Below are 16568 nucleotides of genomic sequence, written 5' to 3'. Positions count from 1 at the left end.
GTGCAGGCCTAGCACAGGGCAACCCCTGTGAATGTCCCCATGTCCAAGGCAGACTGTGGGACTGACGTCCTTAAGAGACAGGAAGAGCAAATGAGCGAGAGTGATTCTATACCAAATGCAGTCAATTCACCAGAGGAGACAGAGGGTCAACACACAGACAGAAGCCTTTCCTGAAACTTTCATGAATAGCCTCTGCAGCCAGTGCTGGAGACACACATCTGCATCAGTTTTCACCCTGGTGTAGCTGTATCTTTCCTGGAAGACTAAGAAACCAGCTGTACCAACTCAGACCTGGGCCTGTGTAGCCCAGGGTCCCATCTCGGGCAGTGGTCATAAGCAGATGCCCAGAGAAGAGTCAGAACAGGACAAGCTGATGTGATACCTCCCCTACTACCACAACAATGGTACTCCTCACCTATTTTCTGCTTGGGCATTTCATGAACTGTATATGGTCTCTGTACATAGTAACTCAATACTGTTCTCCTCTGTGGACTTACCCAGTCTCCCCTTAAATCCTGTAAATGGGTACATACTTTCCCAGCAATGAGAGATTAAATCTGTAGTTATTCCACTAAGAAAGGCAGACTTTCTTGCTACCTCCACAGGCCCAGAAGGTACCTCCAGGATCACACTGTCCAGTCCCTTGAAATCTCTGGGAACCTCCTCACACAGGCTTTTCCCAAACTCCGTTTGGTTTCTTGGCTACTGCTGAGAGGCTGTTCCAGAGCCTCATTGCTCTGATGATTACAAATGCTCTTCTAATTTCTTCAACTGACTAATGACTGATTTCTAATCCCTTTCAGTTGGTTTAAGGTCATGCAGCCTGCAGTCTGTGAGAGTCCTGAGGCACATACAATCTTGTGATTTGGAAAAGCACAACTTTGCAACTTCCCTCCTGGCCTGCATCAATGAGGAAGCGCTTGAGGTGAACAACTAGTATGTGCGAGGAGAGAGCTGCTGCCCATGAACAGCACAACAAGCACTGCCTCCCTCAGAACAACCCCCTTTTTGACTGCACCTCTTTTCACAACACAGAGTAAGAACAGAAAAGGTTCCCCCATCCAGGAGCCAGTGAAGGGGTGAAGCATTTCTAGGAAGACTTGGGCCACATCTTTGATTGAGCTCTACCAAAAAATCAGGAAAACTTCCCACTACAGAAGCAGCTGAGACAAGTGTCAAAGTTTGGCACAGGGAAAGGACACACCAGAAAGGACATGTTTACACTGCTGCATTATACAGACACAAGAGCTTTTGTTCCTCTAAAAATGCTGTGCATCTCACTATGATGGTACCAGCAAATGTTTCTAAGGTAGATGTAGCATTAGAGATCAGTCCCTGCAGAGCTGTAAGGATATGTTTACACTAGTTAACTGCTGCTTCATAGTCAGCTGAGAGCTAACATGCATAGGCTAATCTCACCTCCCCCACATTTCACAGGGGCTGAGTAGCGGATCATCTAGCAAAAGAAGTGTGTGGATTAGAGTAATAAAGTGGATCAAAAAGCTGGAACAGGTCACATCTTTTCGACCCTAGGGCAGAACTGTTTCCTTTCACCCTACTCCAATTAACATTTATGCAAAGCTTTTCCCTGCCACTCTGAGAAGAAGAAATCACATTATAGATACATTCCAGAGAACTTTTCCCAGCAGAAATAGCCATTTTTAACACATTGCATTTAGGAGAATGTCTAGATTTTTAAGGGTAAATGCCTGGGTGAAGCTGCATTTTGAACCATATAGGAAAGCTGTAAGTTATTGTCGCTGCCCACCTCAGGCTCTGAAGTCAGGGCAGTCGGCAGACGTGTGGGAAGATGTGCTCAGCAGGAGCTCCTTACCTCTTTGATGGCTGACATCTTGATGTTCTCATAGTAGTGCAGTGGTGCGTTTGGTGAGTTCATGTCATAGCCAAACCCAGCTACTGCCACCTCATCACAGTTGTGGAGCGCCATGGTTATTGCTACACTTCCCAAGGTGGGGATGTTCTGAGAGGAAGGAAAGCAAGAATGTAAGTCATTAGCAGGTAGTCATTTCTATAACCAACCAAAATTTGTATTGTCTCTGCTCACAGGGGCGCTATCGCTTCTAAGGAAAAATTCAAGAATAGGGCATTTGGCTATATCGGCACATCAGCTGCCCAAAGCCAGCTTGCAGAGTCAATAGCCTCACAACTTCTAAAGAAAATTTTAAGCTAGCCAGCTTCATGCAAAGCATCTAGCACAAAAGCAGTGACTGTTGTTTGAGACTCCATGACCCAGCTCTCCAGGGATTAATGCAAGTAGTCAGACTCCTCACCCACAACTTTTGTTATCCTGAGAATGGGGCAGCAGATGAGCTACAAATGAATCACATTAGTTTTCTGAAATTAAAAAGGCCGTAAATACTGGATTACAATCCTGTGCTTATCACTGGCTTCCAACTAGGCTAAGGAGGAATATCTATCCCAAGCAGGCCACCACACAGAAGTAGAAGTGAGGAATAATACACAGAGTCTCTATTTTAGTGACTGCAAAAGCAGTTTAAGCAGGTCCTTAAGTAATTCCAAAAGAAGGAGAGGAGACCAGGCAGACCCAATCAACAGTGTGCACTGAGATCCCTTGCCTTGCTCGGGGGCATCCCCCTAGGCAAAGGGCACCGTGGTCTGTGCCATACCCCTTCCTAGCAGCAGGTACTGGGAAAACAAACAGCAGAGGGAAACTGGAAAAAGACTGGTGCTAGCAGTTCGAGCATGGACAGCCGGACTATCCTCTCCCCTCTGCTGACCTGCCACTTGGCCCAAAGACCAGCTTCATCCCTTCCCATTTCATCTGGCTTCCACCAGGCCCTGTGGCAGTGATGCTCTGCAGCCGTAACTCCTCTTGTGTGTTCAGATGAACACGACTGTTGGATGAGTGTTTCCAACATAAAACCCTTGCTCATAGACATTCCTAACTCCCTATTAACCAGATGAATCCACAGAGGTAGCTTCACCCAGGGGCTAGGGAGAAGCTAAGAAATCCACCCACGTGTCTTATCTTCACTTCTGCAGCACCCAGCACCACCATATCAAAAGTATCATGGATTCAGAGGACGTGCTCAGACAGTCACCAAGAGTGACAGCTTCTCAGCTAAGATGTAGAAACCATCTTGCATGTAAAATGGGTTACCCTGAACCAGTGAGTAATGCTATGCCATTTCACCTGAAGTTTATAACAGATTGGGAGTACGCATGTTTTGAGCTTCTGTCTCTTATTTAAAGGAACTGACTTTTGGCAGTACGCTAACTTGCTCCCTTCTGATTGCCTGACCATGCCCCAAGACCAACATTTTCCAAGCAAAGAACTCCACCCGTATCTTAGCTGAGATGAGTGGAGCTGAAAGCACAATTCATTTGCTATGGAGAACTAAATGTGCACTGTAATGCACCAAAATTATACTAAACTGGAGAAAAAAGTGTAAAAATGCAAAACCTGCTATGTCTAAATGAATCACACACTGAATTCAAACATTTGCAGTACAACTGCAACAGTACACATCTGAAATGAAAACACCTTACTACATCCTTCTGCGCCCGTTTCAGCTGCCAGGAAGAAAAAACAGAGTCCTTTTGTTCTGACTGCTTATTTTCCATAGCCAATGACCACTTCTTCCTCAAACAATATTGTTTTTATTCTGGTTACTTTGGTTAATTCACTAGTAGCCATAAAATCTCAAGGGTGGGTTTAAAAAAAATTTGGGAAAAATTTATTAGGCAAGGATAAGAAAATTCCACAGAATTTCAAAATATATGAGAACATCCTGGCCTCCCAGGCACAGCAGTTCAAATTAAGATATTCTCAGCTTTATGTTTTACATAGGAGGAGACATTCTGATGTCACTGGAATTGCACCAGTTGATGCATGGACTTGCCACAAAATCCTTTCCCTTCGCTGAGCTGTAGTTACAGTGTCCAAAACACAACGAGTAAATCGTTGCGTTTGTGAGAACGTGTCCTTGTTCAAGAATATGATGGCGTTACGCCACCCACACTTACACTCGGCCCATTCCCACGGTACAGCTCAAGGGAGATGCAGGGTCTTTGCCTGGAGGGAATTTTACTGGCCAAGTTAATATTTTAGAGCTAACTTTCTAATGTGAGTTTTACAAACCACAGAGAATTAATCATACTACCCAAACTTATGGGAGAACTGCCAAACTACCACAACTTTCTTTCAAGCATATTCTTATTTCTGTTCAGAGAGTAACATTATGGAAATCAAAAGTGAACTTTCTTTCAGTCACCAAATACCTACCTGATTGGAACTTTTTTACATATTTTACATATAAAATATCCAATGGCTTTTGGGGCAAAATGGGAGATAGCTTTTTAAACTACCTCTGTTCTTCAGTAGTTTCTGACATCCCAGTATCTCCGTATTGCCTGCTCTTCTCTCTAACTTAATTAAAACACCAAGGACTTCCTGACTCTAGGACTGTAATAGCTATATCTGGCTTGGGCCCTATGCTATCCAAAATTCACACGGTGTCATTGGCAAAGTAATTTTGTGTTGCCCTAAAATCACATGAAAAGACTGATGATGGTGGCTTTTAATTAAGCTATGCCTTCTCTATGTTACTGCCCTCCAACACCATGGTAGCTACAGCCTAGCCTTGCATGTGCCCCCCTTGAAGAGAGAGATCTGTAACCGTTCACGCATTCACTGCTGAGATGTAGCCTTGTGTCCTGCTGCTGCAGTCAGAGCCCTGTAGGCTACAGAGGATCATCCAGAAAATACTGCAGAATTATCATCTGTGCCATTTGCTGAGGTCCGTAACTGTTAGGGCAGCACGGGGGTGCTCACACAGCCCAACCTAAGCAAATAGCCTGGATGACAACACCCATTAAGAGAAGAATGTGAGTGTAAACTGTGTGTGTGCATGCATGTGTGTATGGATCAAATACCCCAAAATGGGCATTTGCCACAAACTAATCACATTAAAGAAGAAGGCAACCATCACATAGGTTAAAGAGTAACTTGGGAATTACAAAGAGCCTTTTGAAAAGAAAGGAGTCCGTTTGAAAAGAAGTATAAAAGAAGCATGAAAACTCATAAGAGGGGGGGAGAGACATTGGAGTAGAAGCAGCAGCAGTCAAAACCTGGTTCGACACTGGCATGTCACCCTGCTGGCACGATAGCCTCTGCGTGGGCCAGACAGAGCATCCTCCCCGCCAGATACTGGGAGCAGCCAGCAGCCAGCTAGAGGGCTGGCAGGAGAGGATGCACTGCGTGCTCACAACTTGGGTGTAAGTATCTGAACTCGTACAGGCTTTTCTCACTTACATGTGCATTCGCAGATTGCAGGGAGCAGCATGGGTACACATAAAGCTAGAGCACCCATGGGTACACATAAAGCTAGAGCACCCACATTTCCCACAGGAGTGGTGTGTAAGGGAGCCCGCATCCCCAGGAGAGAGGGTAGGCGCTCGTAACCCATGCTGCCTGTGAGAGGGGGGACGCGTGTACCTGCAGCTGTGTGCGTGGGTGTGTGCGAGATCAAAACTTCAGGGTTCACTTAGATATTTGTAGGTATTTATTAACATTTCATTAAGTGTTTACTTTTGTGGTTTATCTGCTGTATTACTGATATTGATCCTGAATATACAGTTTTGATCCTGAATGTACAGTTCACTGATTACCAGTTAATTATATATCATTAATAAGTCAATAGGCTGCTTTGATCCTGATTTAATTTAAATTATATGAACTGTTTCCTTCCTGTGACAGCCTCCTGGGTTTCTGCTACTCCTTCCCTCTGTTGAAAATGAAGCACTGCCTTATGTCCAGACGGCACAATAAAGTTAAGGCCCTGTAGGATCTAGGGATGCAGCCCAGGCAGTGCTGCAGAAAAGCCAACTAAGCAGCCTTCGCCAGCTCCAGGAGAAAGGGCTCGCTTCTCCTCTGCAGAGAAGTGGCAGATGAGAGGGGACACATATCAGAGAGAGCAAACAGTCACAGCTATTCTCTGGCTGCATCTACACAGCTAAATAGCAAGCTTCCAAACTCTCCTGGCTGCCCACAGGCGTATAGGTTGACATGTTGCTAAACTCTGATCTGGACCCAATGAACCAGCTAAAACCTTAGGGGCAGGTTGGGGGACAGGTCATTCCAGGAGAAGTTAGGGATCGTAGACAAGGCTGTGCCAAACCTGGCTTGCTATGCCCTGCACAGTGCGTCACTGCTATCTCAGCACACACACCCTTGTGCCGTGCCCCAAAGACATACCAAAGCAACCACCACACCTCTTGCATCGCATTGTAAAAATAAAGGTCTCTCAAACAACTGAGCAGCCCTCTCATTATTGTAGACCATTGTGTTATAAAAATAAAGCATTCTCAAGCTACAGAGCAGCCCTCTTGTTATTCTGAGCCATTGCTAAGGAAAAAAACAAAATCCCAGCACTGCCCCTCAGGAATAATCTGGGTCCAGAGTGGGTCCAGAACAGCTTAAATCTTGTCTTCCTCTTCATGGCACTCTACATGCCTAGATATTTCTGCACTACCAAGCAGTGCTGCTTTCAACCACATGGTTTGGCAGTAACCAGGAGGCATGCCTGGAAATCTGTTAATGCTTAAACGTTTGGCCTACATGCCCTTGCTGTATGGAGCTCTGCCATGCTCCTGTGTGTGAGCACAGCCCAAAGCGCTTGGTGGCCCACAACCCATAAGGTCTGGGCTAGACCTCCACTTTTGGAGGAGCAGTGACAGCCCAGCCTCTGCCTGTGCTGGCTCCCTGCTTCTGAGCTGGCCCCTGGACGGGGGAGCTAGGACTCATCCTTCCCAGCCGCACTATTGCTCCCTAAATTGCCTAAGGCCTCACTAGGATTTGTCATCTCTCCACTGGGGACAAGGCAAGAAACCAGCTCTAGTGACAACCACATTTTACAAACCATGCTGGAATGGGGAGGGAATGTACCATACTGAGGGGATGGTTGTTGTGTGATCGTGAACAGGACAGACAACAGGAACAAGGAGGGCACGGCCATCTCCCAGCAGAGAAGAGCCTTTTTAGCATCCACACACAGCCAGGTGTGGGCAAGGAGCTCCCCCTGCTAGACTGCACTGTATCTGCTAGACTGCATGGAGAAAGATGGGAAACGAGTTTGGATTTTTGTTTTTCTTAAGTGCTCTCTCCCGTGAGACCGGCAGTGCTAAAGGCAAAACTGCTGTGATATTTGTCAGGGCTATAAAACACAACTGTGCCAGAGGGGAATAAACAGCCCTCACAGCTCCAGGGTTGGAAGACCACCAAGCCCAGCAGTCTAAAATAGCTAGTAAGAACAGTGGAGTGGCATTTGTCATAGCTGAGAAGTGGTTGGGCCCCCCATCACGCACTCAGATATTGCTTTCCATGAATCTTCCTCTGTGCTCCACCAGGGCTGGCATGGTGAAGAATGGCAGCCCTTGTGGCTGATGCTGAGGCAGGAACCTCCTGGCTCACTGTCCAGGTGCACAAAACCAGGGCAAGGCCAGCTAGGCCACAGCACGCACAGCTTCATGTGGGCTAGTGACAGGGGCTGCTTGGGGGTGGCCAAGAAGGACCATCGCTCCAGGCACAGCCAGGCCCTTGGCGAATTTCTGACTTGAACTGATGCCCACAGATCTGTAAGAGCAGGGAATGGCAAGATCCCAGAAGGCATTGACAATCCTTCCCCCCTGCCAGTTCCCTGCCAAAAGTCCTGAACTTGGCTTTGCAAGTTCTGTACCTGCTGCTGCTTCTTACAGGTGCCTGCTCCAGCCTAGTCCCACAGGGGATACCAGGACCAACATCTCTCTAGCACTGGTGAACAACCAGTAAGGACAGGAGCAGAGGACACCTCCCAGCATAACATGAGCAGCCTGAATTGGCAGTACACATTTCCATGCCAAGCCTGCTTGCCTAAGCCCAAACACCTGGAAAAGCAGCTCTTCCTATCTAAGGATAGGAAGGACCAGCCCTTCACTTGGTTCCATTTGAGAGAACGCAGTGGACTTAGATGAGCCAGAGCTGGCACCAAAAAGCTGTTTGACAAATAGAAGCAGGAAATAGCAGTGGGGAGCAACATGTTGCTGCAGCAAGTGCTGGACAAAGGCTGCCTGTGCATACAGAGCACGGCTCCTTCCACGAACTTGCCGGCATGATGCTCTCCATGGCTGAGTGAGCACATGCATGGTGGTTCCTGGGTGAGAACGGCATAAGGGGAGGAGAGGCAAAAATCTCTGGCCATGTATTGAGGCAGGAATCACTGCAAGTACCACACAATGCAAACACAGCCAGTCTGTGACACCAGGTCAGGGGACCAGAAGTGCCTTTAGCAATATAGGCAGACATAGGACAGGTTCTTTTAACTCCTCCTACACTGTTCTCCACTACAAGAGCAAAGATGAAAGGCTTTCCCTCAAAGGATTAAGGTTTCAGCTTTGAGTAGTCCCCCTGAAGAGGCTTTAAGACTGCCTTCTACTCGCAGAAAAAAAGACGACGTTCAGCAAAACGAACACCGTCCCTCCTTCGGACTTAAGGGAGGTTTGTCATCACCTTATGGGCCTGCTCTGGGGATCCAGTGCTGGCAACGGAGCCAGGAAGACCATAACTGCGCTCTGCTTGTTGCATGTGAAAATCTCTTGCTGTTTTTCATTCCATGCCCGGGTCATTCCTGTGTCATTGCCTTCTGGACTGGAAGGAAATGACTGCTGTAAATCTGTTTTTAGAAATATTTGACTCCCTTAATATATTAAATGAATTCCAGTTATTTACAGGATTTTACTTAGCTCAGGGTAAGATATATTGATTTGTTCAGACTATTCCAGTTGTTACCTTTTTAAATAAAATGGTAAATGTTGCAAAAGAATAACTTCCTGAAAAGCAGTCATGCAACTGTATATTCAAATTGGTTTACCTACCACATTAATTTAGCTGCATTTATTTATCTGAGGGAAAACTTGAAAAATTGTATGCCCCAGAAAAATTGCCCTTATTAGTTTTGTTTATTATTTGCAGACCTGATCACTTTACAGCAATAAAGCTTTCAAAATAAAAGAAATACAGAATAGAACTTTAATGAGCATCACATTCCATACAGAACAATCACTGTATTTTCTTTTTGGTAACTTATGTTTGCACAGGTACAACCCCAAACCTGCTCTTTGCTCCCTTAGCTGGCAATTTTGGAAAAATGGCATTGAAAGGAATTCAGCATCACTTATTGTGAACGGACAAGGGCCTGATATTCTGCAGAGTGGTCCCCATCACAGGATCTTAGAACCCAACGTGCTGCTCCCACAGCTACCTCCACCCATGCACAGACTCAGCTGCAATACTGGTCTTCAAAGGACAAAACAGAGCATCTCTGACACCTTTTCTTCACCTCCCCTAGTTGTCCCTTGCTGTAAGCAGGAGAGAGCTTCCAGAACTGGCAGAGTCTACAGTAGAGCAAAGGGGAAGAGCTAGGGGCTGGTTGCTGGAGATGTGACATGCTGCCCAGCAGGTTTTGGTTTTGCTATTTAACTGCTGAGCTCCTACATGACTTAGTCCAAGTCAAATATCTTTGACCACATCTAACCTGATGCACAAGTTCAGATCCACTGTTTGCCACAGAACAGATCCATGTGCAATACAGACAGCATTTCTGTATGCTGTCGTTTAACAGAGGCCAAGCAAGGGCATGACTTTACTAGGTTAGCTGCTCTGTGGTAACCCTTGCCAAGTGGAAGTTCATGGTCTCCTCTTTCACTGAGAAGTGAACTCCCTTGAGTTACATTACAGTTATCGCATGCAGCTGGTCGGGCAGTTATCGAGAAGTGGCTGCTACCCTGTAATGCCCTGTCTGAGTGTCCATTCCCCCCTCAGCAACCCATAGGCTGACCATACTGCACAGTGCTAATGGATTTAACAGCCCGGCCCATGAAGCAGATCTGCTGTCCTGCAAACCCGGACATTGCAGTTTGACTAAGTCTCTATACTTAACTAACTGTGCAGCTGCAGTGGCCCTTCGCCTGTCCCTCCACCTGCCTTAGAGGGTGCCACCAGAGTGCAAAGAAAGGAGGCATACAACTGGAAGGATGGGGTGGCACATTGCTCTGCTCCTGTCATCCCCACCTCTCTTCTGCTTTGTCATACAGACCCTAGAGGTCCCAAAGTACAGCCTTTACACAGTAACAATGCAGCAAGAATAACCCAGGAGGCAAAGCTTGCTAATAATGACAGAAAGGGTCATTGTGACCAACCAGAGGAGCTGCAAAGCTGCCTAACGAGCAAAGGGTCATCACTGGCATCTCCAGAAAGGCTGTCTGCCCACAGGCAGAACTACATAACAGCAAAGAGAAGCCCTGGGGTATGAAGTGCTAAGTCTCCAGCACCAAAGGTTAATCCCTGAGTATGGGCAGCTGTCAGCGCTCTGCAGAGGTACTAATCCATGGCGGGGCGCCTGACACAGCCTGATAACACTCCTACATGTGGCTCCTCCTTCGCCAAGTTTGTGCTGAGGCTGGGTGAAGTCCAGAAGGGGATGCTTTATCTCCCTAATAAGGGGTCTGTAGAGTCACCCACTTCCAAAACAGGAACAAAGCAAAGGCTTACAATTCCGGGCAGCAGAGTTTAATTTCAGAAGAAGTGACATCATAAGTAGTTCTATGGATGCACTGGACCAGTAGAGAGAGCGCCACAAACACCAGTCTGTGCTGGGGCCCTTAGAGCCCGGAGAACTTATGTGCGTCATCTGAAATATCCTGCCAGCTACCTCACACTGCTGAACAACCAGCTGCAATACCACTGCTGTTTGGTTTCAAGCCCAACAGACTTATACACAGAACTACCACCAACACATAAACCACATATATACATCATTGTCTAGTGAGGCAGCCAAGCCTGTGCCCACTCTTTGAGAGAATTCTTTAATCAAAGACAGGATCTTTAATAGTTCATTTCTCTGGTGCTAAATCAGCTTCAGGCACTGACATTTCTTTAATTTTCCCCAGACATTGCTAGAATCTTAAACTAAAGCTTTTCTTTATCATCAGCTTGTCCCCACAGAAGAGAAGAGTGGAGCTCTCTCTTTTCTTTAAGACTTCAGTAAATGGACTGAGATAACTCCCAAAAAACTTTACTGGTCCCAGAGAGAAGCCACTGTTCATTGTGGGTGTCCAGTTTTGTTCCTTGCTCAGATAAGTACATGCTCCAGTCAAGCCCCCGCTGCTCTAAAGCAGCTTTTAGCTACCAATGCCACATGTGCAATCTAAATGCATGTCTGTGCTGTACCCCTTTGCTATCCTCCAGAACCATCTGGCCCAAATTACATTATCAAAGCAGAGGATGTTACTACATTCACCCTTTATTGAAATCTGGGAGAAACGCTTTGAGATCAGCCCTGAACTATTTTACTAGCTCTCCTCAACTTTGCTGAAAAAGCCCCCAAATTACAAAGTTATTTGACAGCACATTGTTACCATATGTGGTGTGCAAGAGGAGCCCTCAAGTTTATTTAGGCATCAGAACCAAAGAGAAGTGGAATATTACTGCCCTTTATGAGGATTTCATGTTGGCCTTGATTATGAAGGCATCCCCAGCCTTGATCCTCTTGTGTGCAGCCTGCCCAACATACTGCAGTGCACTTCAGTGTGGGGGCAGCAGTCTGACCCCATCCATCCAGGCTCCCCAGCAGAAACTCTGGACATGTACCATTCAATGTGCCTTTGCTTACAAGAGCTCAGCATTTGCTTTTTCCCTGTTCATATGCCTCCTTCTTGAGCAAGGTTTTCCAAGCTGTCTCACATCTCTGAAGTCTGACTCTGAACCAAACCAGCTATGCTGTGCGGCTGCTGGGTCACACACAGTCAGTGTCTCATGGAGCAATAGTCCTCGCTCCAGCTGCCTCACAGGGCCAACTGGTCTTGCTGGATATCTCTGAGATCTTTAATTAGAACTGGTTTCTTGGTTTAAACTGCTGTGATTTCCACTCTTCCCATCTAAACTTTTAGTGAAAAAGGTCTATAGCAAATCTATATCACCAGTATCTCACCAGTAACTCACATTGTTCTCCCCTCTTTACACCAGCAGAAGCAGTTTCAACTGAAGCATTTGCACTGATGAAGAGTTCGCTAGTGTGTGAAGTCCCAGCAGTCTAGAACTGACATTTGCTGTAAAATTTGTACCCATAGGGCAGTCTCTCTCCCTGTTTTTAGACTCGGACAGAATCACTATATTAGATTGCTCTTGCACAGACAACATGGGTTATACTAACACCCCAGCCCCACCTACACCTGCAGAGCTCTTGCTGCCCCATTTGAAGGAATAAACTAAATTTACACAATCCAACAGAGGTCATGGGCAAAGATTGCTTTTCTTAGAGCTCCATAAACTACTTTTTTAATGTCTGAATGGACTTTCATGAAGTGAACCATCAGGTTCCAATTAAGCTGCCTTCATTTCCCAATCTGATGTGTGTTAAACAACCTATCAAAACCTCATAAACTTCAGTTCACAGCATTTTCATTTCCGGATTCTCTCTTTTCCTCTCAGCTTAACTAATATCTTGTGTACTAAAATAATGTGTTTAAAAATAAAAACAAATCCAGAGAAAATAAAGGCAAAGGTTCACGATTTCTGTCCTTCATTGGGGCAGCGGTCTTGATTTCCTGGAAGACAAGTCAAACCCACATCCTTCTAAGGGTTAAGTTCTGGAGAATGAAGAGAGGTGAAGCAAGTAACCTCCTAGCTGAAGGGAATATTTGGGATAAGATATCTTCAGTGCTCCAAGTGAAAATCCAGAGTTTCCAGAATCAGATGAGAGCTTCTGTGTGTACATATGCCCTGTACAGTGTGTATACACTGCCAGAAGCTCATATTTCACAAAAGAACCATTCTTTGTGGCTGAATCTGTCTGCAGATCTTACACATGGCATGTTAGGAAGAAGTGAATTTCTTACCTCTGGGCACCCTCCCATCTGACCTGAACAAAATAAACATCTCTAATATTTTTGAAGAACTGTATAATTAGGGCATGGAAAATGAGACAATATTCTATCTGGTCCAAATCCATACTGCAACATGGCAATCTCCTATGCTGATAAAAATGGAGGGACAATGCTCAGGGCACCAGAAGCAGAACTTGCCCAGTCAAAGTGCTTCTCTCTGGGTTTGTCAGCTATGCTAATGTGCCCATAAATGCCACATGTGGTCTCTATCAACAGCTATTCCACATTTGTACATGGGTAATTTACTCACTTGAGTAATACTTTTTCTAATGACTGATACATGAGACACAGCAAACATACGAAGGTTCTGAGAACAGTGTTGCAGTGGGAGATAACCCAGAAAACCTGAGTCACCACTTTCTCCACACTAACACTCTGAAAGACTGCACTGGGGGTGAGAGATACTGGATGACCAAGAAGCTATTTTGTTAATAACTATGACCTAAAAATATACTTCATGTTGTTTTCTCTTACGAACTTTTATTTCTAAATCTTCTCACTGTAGGATCAGAATTTCTTACTGTAGGCCTTATTAAATAGTCCTTCACCCTCTTTTTACTGTAAAACCTGAGATACAGGATGAAGCAATGTGATATCAGTGATTTTAGGTTGCAGTGTCCATGAAGACAGCAAATTGTGAAACGGTGGTGTGACTGGCACTTCCATATGTGCTGAGGATGCAGACAGCAGGCTTCCTTGTCCTCTGCCAGTCTGCAGGAGAGTAGTGTGGGTCCCTCTAGCTTTTGGGAAGGAGTTTTCTCTGTGCACACAGACAACTGCCCTTCAGGCAGGCTGTGAGAGACAGAAAATCACCCAGCAGTTTTCCAGGCAATCCCTGAGACTTCACCCATGCTAACCATTCTGGTCTTGTTGATGCTAAGCAAGAACGTCAGCTGGAAGAGCGAGCTGCTGTGTATCACCGCCCTAGAGCTCTATGCAACGAGGACAAACAGTCTTGAGGTTTGTCTACAGGGCCTGGTCACCTGGACAAACAAAGCCCTCCTGACATCTAGGTTACTCTACACCATAAAGGCTGAGGAAGGAAAACAGGTTTGTTAGTCTGTTCCAGCAAAACTCAGTCCTGGCCTTCAGGGGAAGCTTAACTGGCAGGTGGGTACTGCACACTATTGCTCTGAGTTAACTATCACAGTTGCTACCCTACTACTCCTCTTCCCCTCCTAGCTCTCTTACGCGAGTCTGCTCAGGCAGGAGCTGGTGTCCAGCTGGTGCTGGAAGCCACAGAGCTCCACCATCAGAAAAGGGGTTCTGCAACAGCCATTTCCTGGTACCAAAAAAGAAGGGAGGCTGTGTCTTGCCATGGCTTTAGGGGGGCTGAATGCTGCCATCGTGATGGAGTCAGAATCCCTCCCCTTCAACAGCCAACAGTAGATGCCAGAAGAAAGGGCAAGAACAGAGTAAGGCTACTATGCTACTTTCTTTCTTGTCCTTTGCCTTGATGTTGCTTACTCCTCTTTATACTTACCCCTCTGCCCATCAGGCCGTTGTTGAAAGGCAGTCCAATGAAGCTGAAAGCTGCCTCTTGGATGAAGTAGGGATTCAGGATACGTATCTCATGAGGTTCCCTTGGGACACGGGTTGCAACTGACTTCCAAAAGCCATCAGAGGCACTCTGGTAACAAAAAGGAAAAAAAAGGAAAGATAAAATAATAAGCACAATTACATACAAAAGATAGTAGATTGCTGCTATTCTAAAAAAAGGACTATGCAGCAGTCCCTGCTGTCACCTCTCATTGCTACAAGGCATGAGGATAAGGTTGTAGTCTGAGGGTATGTCCAGGAGAGCTGATAGCAGCATGTGCAGATACACTCGAGCTAGTCTGGATGACAACTGTCATACAGACAGAGGGGCTGGGGCTTCAGCATGAACAACCCCCTCCAAGGTACCTTGTTTTTAGTTTTACTGGCACTTCAGCTAGTTTGATTAAAGGCTTAAGCATTCCAGCATACACTGTGATCACTCCCATCTGCAAGGGGATATGTCCTCGGCAGCAAATGCTCTTGAGAACATTCAAACAGCTAAATATGACCATCCACCTCTACTTTGTGTGCAGGTTACATGCTTCCTTCTTTAGCCTAGGTTATCTTCTGTTAGGCTTTATGTGAAATAAACTGTAAGCTTATAAAGGCCCCATGTTGTCTTGTGAAGGGCCATGTATGTTCATAGTACAAGGGAAAAACAACTAAGTATGTCCATGTTTTCCCTCCAAACTGTTTTTTAATTAAAGTGTTCACCCTGCACATGTGAGAGAACATTGCCCTTGAATACAACTCTGCTAGACAGCCCTGCCTAGCGAGGGGTTCAAGCTTCTTCGCCACATTACCTTATGTCATTGTTCCTGCTGGTCCAAACACAGTGTAACTGGCATAATATATAGTGCTGCTCTCAAAATATCTGGAGCATCCTTGTTCACAGGACTTGCCGGACAATTACATTCTAGTGTTTCTGTTTGGGTTAGAAATTCAGAGCAAGGCACAGGGAGGAGAGCAAGAATTTTAATCTGCTGACAGTCTTGGCAGGGTAATCTGATTCAATACCTCGTCCTCACAGCATCGAGCAATCACCACTAAAATCTCCATGACAAACAACAGACACGGACATTAAATTGCACATAAAAAGCACGTGCTTAGATTATCTCACATTGCCATTATTTATACCAGTTTTAGGTCACTCGCAGCTTAACAGCAACTTTATAGTTGCTTCCAAGTCACTTCTGAAAATGCTGATGATCTCTGAAAAATCCTCAGGAGACTCCCCGCCCCATTGTGATTACCACTGTGATTGCCAATGGTAATTCTGCCACTGCTTATTCCTACTGCATTTCACTATTTACACTGCCTATGGCTCCCCTGAACTCCCATGACACATACTTACCAATGCTTCTATACAGAAGCAGCACATGGTTTCCCTTTGGTACTGAATTTTAAATCCTAAAGAATGAAAATAGGTCTCTCATTTCTTAAAACCATGTTCACTGGTATTCATGCACCTGTCTCTTAAGGTCATACTGAGTCCCCAGTAGGCTTTTGTACAGTTTTGCCCTCAAAAGGAGCACCAGCAGGACAGAGATCATCTTGACACCTCTTTTAGGACGTTTGGGTGCAAACTATCAAGCCTGCTGATTTAAAAATATTTACTCCTTTTACATATTAAACATTTTAGTTATTAATGGAATGGAACATACTTGCATCATCCTTTCATGATCAAAACACACCATCCTGTTTTCTTCCAAATACCAAGCAGAATTATTTCGTGAACACTTCTGCTATTTTTGCAACCTTATTAACAATTTAATCCCTTCCACTGACTAGCTGTCTTAAAGCACTCCTACAAACACACTGGGAATGAAAGAAACCTTAAAGCTGTTCTCTTACAGTTTTTAGCACTGCTAGTCTTCTGCTTCTCCTAATGTTTTACTTATTCCCATCAACTCTTCAGGTCCTGATGCCTCAGTTTTCCTTACCCCACCAGTGTTTGTCAGCATTGCTCACTGCCATCGAGGGGCTAGCTGGTCTTCAGCAAAAGTTCCTTGACCAAGCCCTTCAGCATTCTGGGATATGACAAGTAGTTTTATCTCCTTGCCTATGAG

The 16568-nt window shown here is 45.5% G+C and overlaps 1 protein-coding gene across 14 annotated transcripts in view; it reads right to left on the bottom strand.

Annotated features, from left to right (window-relative positions):
• Positions 1–16568, bottom strand: part of ST3GAL3 (ST3 beta-galactoside alpha-2,3-sialyltransferase 3) — a 197204-nt gene that overhangs the window by 13416 nt on the left and 167220 nt on the right. For all 14 annotated transcript variants that reach the window (XM_067301078.1, XM_067301082.1, XM_067301072.1 and 11 more), the window contains 2 exons: positions 14444–14590; positions 1835–1981 (listed from right to left, as the gene is read on the bottom strand). In XM_067301078.1, the coding sequence (XP_067157179.1) occupies positions 1835–1981; positions 14444–14590 (294 nt within the window). The remainder of the gene's footprint in view (positions 1–1834; positions 1982–14443; positions 14591–16568) is intronic.

This window comes from Apteryx mantelli, chromosome 8 (assembly GCF_036417845.1).
Source record: "Apteryx mantelli isolate bAptMan1 chromosome 8, bAptMan1.hap1, whole genome shotgun sequence".
Taxonomy (NCBI): Eukaryota; Metazoa; Chordata; class Aves; order Apterygiformes; family Apterygidae; genus Apteryx; species Apteryx mantelli.
Note: the sequence above shows the minus strand (reverse complement) of the source record. Positions and strands in the feature narration are given on the sequence as shown.